Genomic DNA, 7,637 nt, shown 5'->3' on the forward strand with positions numbered 1-7,637 from the left:
AAGTTTAAGACACTTTTCTAAATGGAAGTTCAAGACACTTTTCTAAATCAAAATGGCATAACAAATCAAGTCATTACATATATGAAGTCATTACATAATTAAAAAGACATAACAAAAAGCACGAAGAGTTTTCAATTTCCATTGTTTCCTATTTTTGGATTTGGAATTAGGTTTTTTTTTTTTACGTATAGTGAAAAATCCTTTTGAATAAACGTCACAAAGTATTTGATTAATTCTTTAGGATTTGAGATTATATATGTGTGTTAGTGAAAGAATAAATTTAAAGCATGTGACTTCTTCCTTTTATTTTTTTATTCTTTTAATTATAAGATAACAAAAAAATGTTGACGTGGCAGCTGAGTCACTTAAGTGACTTGCCACATCAACTTTGACTCGATCAAAATTGACCTTTTGCAAAAGGGGTAGAGATAGGGGCCAAAAGTGCTATTTTGAAACATAGGTGGCCAAAATCACAACTACTGAAACTTAGGGGGCCAAAATTGCTATTTTGAAACATAGGGGGCCAAAATCGCAACTTTTTGAAACTTAGGGGGCTAGAAGTGCTATTTTGAAACATAAGGGGTCAAAATTGCAAGTTTCTGAAACTTAGGGGGCCAAAAGTGCAATTTAGCCTTTTTAATAATAGTACCTAATAAGTACTCAATCCCTCTAACCCAACATCTCTTAAAATTTTTTAAATAGTTCCTACCAATAACACATCTCACCAATAACTATACATCATTATAAATGAGACCCACAAAAACAAAATAGGTACTAATGCTTATTGTAGAACTAGTACCTATTAGATACTCAAATGAGTATTGCTCCAATGATAGTACTTAATAAGTATCACGAGTACCTAATAGGTACTACACTAGTGAAAATGATCTAAGGAAGGAGCGAAGAATAATACTATATTATTATTATTATTATTATTATTATTATTATTATTATTATTATGTGATGGAGCAAGAAACAACTTGCAGGTGGACTTGGGTATGAAATAAGGACCGTGGATTAGAATAATAGGAGGGCAAGAAATGGAACGGAACGGGAAATGATGAGATGGTTCTAGAATAAGTGTAGGCCACGCGCGATTACCATATAACCCAACCCAACCCAACCCTCATCCTTCAAAAGAAGACGTTACCCTCATTCATCCATTAACTATCACGTACTACTCTCTCTCTCTCTTTCTCCGCTTTCATTCACACCCTCATCCATTCACACACACTTTGGTAGTTAGTTCAGTTCTGTTCTGTTCTGTTATCTAACCCCCATCCATGGCTTCCTCCTCCATTTCTCAAATCCACGGTCTCGGTGGTGGTTTCTCTACACTCAAAAAACCCACTTCCACTTCCTCTAATTCAAGAACCCTATTCTTAGGCCAACGTCTCAATTCAACTCAAGCTACCTTCTTCCCCCGCGCACAATTTCCTAGGAAGAAGAAGGGTTTCACTTTAAGAGTTGTCAATGAGAAAGTCGTTGGTATCGATTTAGGAACCACCAATTCCGCCGTCGCTGCCATGGAAGGTGGAAAACCTACCATCATTACTAACGCTGAAGGTCAGAGAACCACTCCCTCCGTTGTTGCTTACACCAAAAACGCAGACAGGTTGGTAGGTCAAATTGCCAAGCGTCAGGCTGTCGTTAATCCCGAGAACACCTTCTTCTCCGTCAAGAGATTCATTGGAAGGAAGATGTCTGAGGTTGATGAAGAGTCAAAGCAGGTCTCTTACAGAGTCATTCGTGACGATAACGGCAACGTCAAACTTGATTGCCCTGCTATTGGTAAATCTTTTGCAGCTGAAGAAATTTCTGCTCAGGTATTGTCTCTTGTCTCTTGTTGTTGTTGTTGTATTCATATGCTATGTTCCTTCTTCTTAGGTTAGTTAGTTAGTTGTCTGATATTTGATATATATACTACATATAGGTTTTGAGAAAGCTTGTTGATGATGCTTCAAAGTTTTTGAATGATAAAGTAACTAAGGCTGTAGTAACTGTGCCTGCATATTTCAATGATTCACAAAGAACTGCTACAAAGGATGCTGGTAGGATTGCTGGTCTTGAAGTTCTGAGAATTATCAACGAACCAACTGCTGCATCCTTGGCTTATGGTTTTGAAAGGAAAAACAATGAAACCATCTTGGTGTTTGACCTTGGAGGTGGTACTTTTGATGTCTCAGGTATATTGATTGGATTGGACTGTCTTGCTTTTGCTTTTTTATTTGATTCATAGATAGATAGCTTTTGAAACATCTAGTATAGTAGTACTAGTAGGCTGATTTGTATTCAATTTTGTTTCAGTGCTTGAGGTTGGTGACGGAGTTTTTGAAGTTCTGTCTACTTCTGGTGATACACACTTGGGTGGTGATGATTTTGATAAGGTTGGTTGGACTTGTTTTTGCTTACTGTGCTACTATTTAATAATAATAATTATAAATGTATTTTGATAAACATGTGTTTACTAACTGTTTCTTATTTTCATCTGTTTGCTATAGAGGGTTGTTGATTGGTTGGCTGGAGACTTCAAGAGAGATGAAGGTATTGACCTTTTGAAAGACAAACAAGCTCTTCAGCGACTTACCGAGACAGCCGAGAAAGCAAAAATGGAGCTTTCATCATTGACTCAAACAAACATCAGGTACTTTCAACCTACACACTTTTCTCCTACTTTATGACTGTATTTGTGCAAATCACTGAGCTGATAATATCTGTGTTTTCAGTTTGCCGTTCATAACTGCCACAGCAGATGGCCCCAAACACATTGAGACAACTCTTACAAGGGCTAAATTTGAAGAATTGTGTTCAGATCTTCTTGACAGGTAATGATAACATAAATGAATTTATTGTAGCTCTATTGCAAATCCTGACATAGTAACTAATGTTTGTATGAATTGTGTTTCAGACTCAAGACACCAGTGGAAAATTCATTGAGGGATGCAAAGCTCTCAATTAAGGATATTGACGAGGTGATTCTTGTTGGTGGATCAACACGTATTCCTGCTGTTCAGGAGCTTGTAAAGAAGATGATTGGGAAGGACCCAAATGTCACTGTTAATCCAGATGAAGTGGTTGCTCTTGGAGCTGCAGTTCAGGTACGGTTAGCTGTTCTCATCAAGCAACTAATCGATTCTTGTATTTTTTTTTTCCGATTTCAATTGAGTTGCAGGGTAGCGGGAGAGAGTGCTGTTTAACTCAAGAGTGTTATTCAAAAGTTTGTTGATTATGCTCATCATTTGTAATTTTGGATTTGATTTTAGGCTGGTGTCTTGGCTGGAGATGTCAGTGACATTGTGCTGTTGGATGTTACTCCATTGTCCTTGGGTTTGGAAACTCTTGGTGGTGTGATGACAAAAATTATTCCTCGAAACACTACCCTTCCCACCTCAAAATCAGAGGTTTTCTCCACCGCTGCTGATGGGCAGACCAGTGTAGAAATCAATGTCCTTCAGGGTGAGAGAGAATTTGTTAGGGACAATAAATCTCTTGGTAGCTTCCGCTTGGATGGTATCCCTCCTGCTCCTCGTGGGGTTCCTCAAATTGAGGTGAAATTCGACATTGATGCAAATGGCATTCTGTCGGTTGCTGCCATAGACAAGGGCACCGGGAAGAAACAGGATATTACCATTACTGGGGCTAGCACCTTGCCTGGTGATGAGGTATCTTCTATAACTTTCATTCACTTGTATAAATGTTTTGTAATATTTACAATGTTGTTAAATAACCGGTATAACGCCGCTATACCGCTATTACATGGATTTGGAGCAACCGCAACGAAAGCTGATATGCTATTGTGATTCTGTTACCACGGCAATATCAGTGGCTTTTTGCATATCGGCGATATCGGTTATGGCATCCATAGCGGAAGTTTCTGTTTTTTATGCTTTTTTCTCTAATCATAACATTAAAAATATCGTATGAGCTGCAAATGACATTTTCAAAAACATTAAATTAAAATAATGATGAGTCAGTGATGGGATGGGGTCCTATAATAACCCCTAAACCCCACGGTCTAGGTAACCTTTCATCACTAAACAGTCTCTGCCCCTCCATCTTCTCTCTTCACTTCATACTTCATCTATTTCAAGACATTAATTATAAGGATTCAATTGAAGAAGTTGAAGGATATGCCTCAACTGTCTGAAAATAAGGATAGTGATTATGTTGGGGTCAAGGAGAATAATTAGATCTTTTTATCTTTTATCACTAATTAGAACTACCGGTTATTAGTTGTTTTGAACTATTTAGATTTTGAGTTTTAAGTCACTTTTAATTTCTATTTTTGGTTTTTCTGCATCAATCTATGCAAATTATGCATCATATTTTATTAATTGTTTGAACTATTGAGATGTTGAGTTTTATGTTATTCACTACTTCAATTTCTGTTGATGTTATATTTTATATACAATTATTTATATCAACCACTTTGTGGCTTCGGCTATTAGCCTGCTATGCTATCCGCTATTTCTCATACCGGATTTTTGGCGATCCACAATTTTCTGCGATCTGTTATTAATAACATTGAATATTTATCTGCGTACTACTTGCATGATTTTGTGAATGACTCTGGCTTATGGTTATGGACCATTTGATGTTGGAACTTGGAAGCTGTTCTGATGCGTATGATAATCTCTTAAATGATATACAGGTTGAGAGGATGGTCAAGGAGGCAGAGAGATTTTCAAAGGAGGACAAGGAAAAGAGGGATGCCATAGACACCAAGAACCAAGCTGACTCTGTTGTCTACCAGACTGAGAAGCAATTGAAAGAGCTAGGAGAGAAGGTTCCTGGCCCTGTGAAAGAAAAGGTGGAAGCTAAACTGGGAGAGCTTAAGGATGCTATTTCAGGTGGTTCAACCCAAACTATCAAAGATGCCATGGCTGCCCTCAATCAGGAAGTTATGCAGCTTGGCCAGTCTCTATATAACCAACCTGGAGCTGCAGGCCCAGCAGGACCTACACCACCTGGTGGCGAGTCTGGTCCATCAGAATCATCAGGCAAGGGACCTGATGGGGACGTGATTGATGCCGATTTTACCGACTCTAAATGAGTTATAGAGATTATTCAATAGGATTATTTTTATTTATGCTTCTTTTGTGCTAAATTCGTAGCGATTTTTTTCAATGGAGAGGGAGTGTTTGTCTCTTATTATAATTAGACTCACTTTATTATAGGTGCTCATTGTCACACGTTTCTGTACCTTTGGAAAGTTTTGTCTGAAATACAGGGTATTGTGTGGATGAAATGAAATTTACAGGCTGAAAATGTCCTAATTTGATGAGAAAATGAAGATGATTTTACTGTTACCTAAAGGGGGTGTTTGTTTCATGGTTGAATTCAATATATCGTCACTTTAAGCCATTTTGAATGTAAAGGTGTTTCTATTTTAGTGTTTTACGAAATTAGCACTTTCAATGGGAATGAAAATTTTCATGTGGTAAATATCTATTTTGATATTTGAATGTGTGAAATGTTGTTATTATAATTATAAAGTGTATATTAAAATTACACAAACAAGTATAAATGAGGTTTTTGTTGGTCATTTTTATGATCAAATATGTCTGTACTTGTTTGATTTAGTCATGAAATGTATTTTTTATACACAAGTAGCAGAAGAAAAATAGCATCACTCAGGCCTCTGGGCATCTGAAATGATCTCAATTTTGTTGTTATTGATGATTCATCACATCTTCAACATACTAGTAGAAGGAAACAATTTGGAACTAAAGCCATATTGCCAAAAACAAGTTCCTGTGCAGCACCAATTTTTTTCTTTTAAGAGGCTAAAATATGTATATTTAAATAATAGGAAAAGGAGAATAAATACAAGGTCTACTAGTCTCCTAAAGTACAAAGAAACAGGAAAAATGTGTTAAATAATAAGGCATTGACCAGAAAAGAGCCAAGAATACACAGGCTCAAAAAATCAGAGAAAGACTAGAACTCCACCCCTCTTAAAACCAGAAAACATCCCCTACAAGTGCTGAAGAAACAATGTTGTGAAACAAATAAATAAAAATTTCAGTCCATAAACACAGTTCAATCAATCTTATATCAAAAGAAAAACACTGTCAAATCCTTTAATTTAAAAAACCAACTCAAAGCATATTTAAAACCTGAAAAACAACAATATACCTAAATGGCTTTAGTTCCTAGTATAATTCAAGCATATGCTATTCTCAGGAATATACCTATATCGCTTTAGTTCCTAACTTTTTAGCTTTTGACAAATGACCAAAACAAATTATATATACATTATTTAAGGCCATCCATTAACAATAATGAAATAAGCATTGCAGCATGATTATAATTCACTTAAAATGTACCTATATACCTATATCTCTTAAAATGTTATAATTTTTTTATTATATTTCAATTATCTCTCATTTTTTATAAAAATAGTTGAGACGGAGGACCAAAAAAAATTAAATCTTCAAAGCATGATGATTATAATTCACTTAAAAATAATTTTCCTAATAATTTATATTAACGTACCCGCACCTTAAATTTTCTAAAAATATCGTACCGCGTACCAATACCCGTATCGGATATTGGTACCGTACCCGTACCTAGGCAACATAGATTGCAGCCAATATAAAAACCAAAAACCAGCATACTTTGAAACATATTGTTAGCATATGTTAATCTCAACCACATTAGCTTGAGTAGGCCAATAACACCCTAAGCACAGAAATTGGATGATCAACCAGCCACTGCAACTATAGTTTCCTAAAGCCAAAAAATAAATTAAATGTAATTAAGAAAACATCACTAGCAGTTACATCAGCGTTAATTAGAGCAAAAACAATACTTCAATAAATAAAAAGATTCAAAGACAACTCGTACATGAGTTTTTTACTTAACAATGATAAAAACAACTAAACAATAAAATCACCGAAGACAAATCCTACATAAGTTTAAAATCAATAGTATAATATATTATTTAAATTATTATTATATTAAAATCAATATAATATAATATCCTACATAACTCCGCCGACCGTCACGACGGTCGGTGGTGCTCCGCCGGCCATTGTCTTCCACCACTCTTTTTTTTTAAAAAAATAAATATAATATAATATTTCAATTATTATTTTATATTATTTTAAAATTTTAGAAAACTGTTTTTTTAATTTTAAAAAAATCTGCCTTTTTGTTTTGTTTTGTTTTTTTTAAATTATGATATTTTTTATAATAAAAATCAGTACTTTATTTTTTTTTTAAAAAATAGTTTTAAAAATTACTCTTTTTTTTTTGACAAAAAAAAAATAATAGAAATGGTTTTAAAATAATACAAACAATTTATTTATTAACAAAAATAGTAAAAGGTAGTACCTTTATGTAAAAAAATTAATTTTTATTTTTAAGATATTTTAAAATAATTATATATAAACAAGTTTGAAATCAGGGCCGGTCCCGATATTTGGAGGCCCTGTTTAAAAATTTAAAATGGATCTTTAATAAAAATATAATTTTTTTTTAAAAAGTCATTCTCTATTTAAATTGTAAATAACATAGAAAAATAGTCATCATAGTAAATAACATCTAAAAGCGACATATTTTAATCAATGACATTAAATACATTTTCAATCTAATATCATTATCAACTTTACATTTTCTTGGGGAAAAAAAAA

General features: G+C 34.2%; 1 protein-coding gene across 1 annotated transcript; it reads left to right on the forward strand.

Annotated features, from left to right (window-relative positions):
- Nucleotides 1-982: 982 nt before the first annotated feature.
- On the forward strand, nucleotides 983-5,309 carry LOC123881514 (stromal 70 kDa heat shock-related protein, chloroplastic-like). The gene is made up of 8 exons (XM_045930223.1): nucleotides 983-1,826; nucleotides 1,934-2,186; nucleotides 2,308-2,387; nucleotides 2,502-2,644; nucleotides 2,727-2,825; nucleotides 2,909-3,098; nucleotides 3,264-3,662; nucleotides 4,652-5,309. The coding sequence occupies exons 1-8, from the start codon at nucleotides 1,284-1,286 to the stop codon at nucleotides 5,051-5,053; spliced, it is 2,109 nt and encodes a 702-aa protein (XP_045786179.1). The 5' UTR covers nucleotides 983-1,283; the 3' UTR covers nucleotides 5,054-5,309.
- The last annotated feature ends 2,328 nt before the right edge of the window (nucleotides 5,310-7,637 follow it).

The sequence above is a fragment of the Trifolium pratense genome, linkage group LG4 (assembly GCF_020283565.1).
Source record: "Trifolium pratense cultivar HEN17-A07 linkage group LG4, ARS_RC_1.1, whole genome shotgun sequence".
In the NCBI taxonomy this organism is placed as follows: Eukaryota; Viridiplantae; Streptophyta; class Magnoliopsida; order Fabales; family Fabaceae; genus Trifolium; species Trifolium pratense.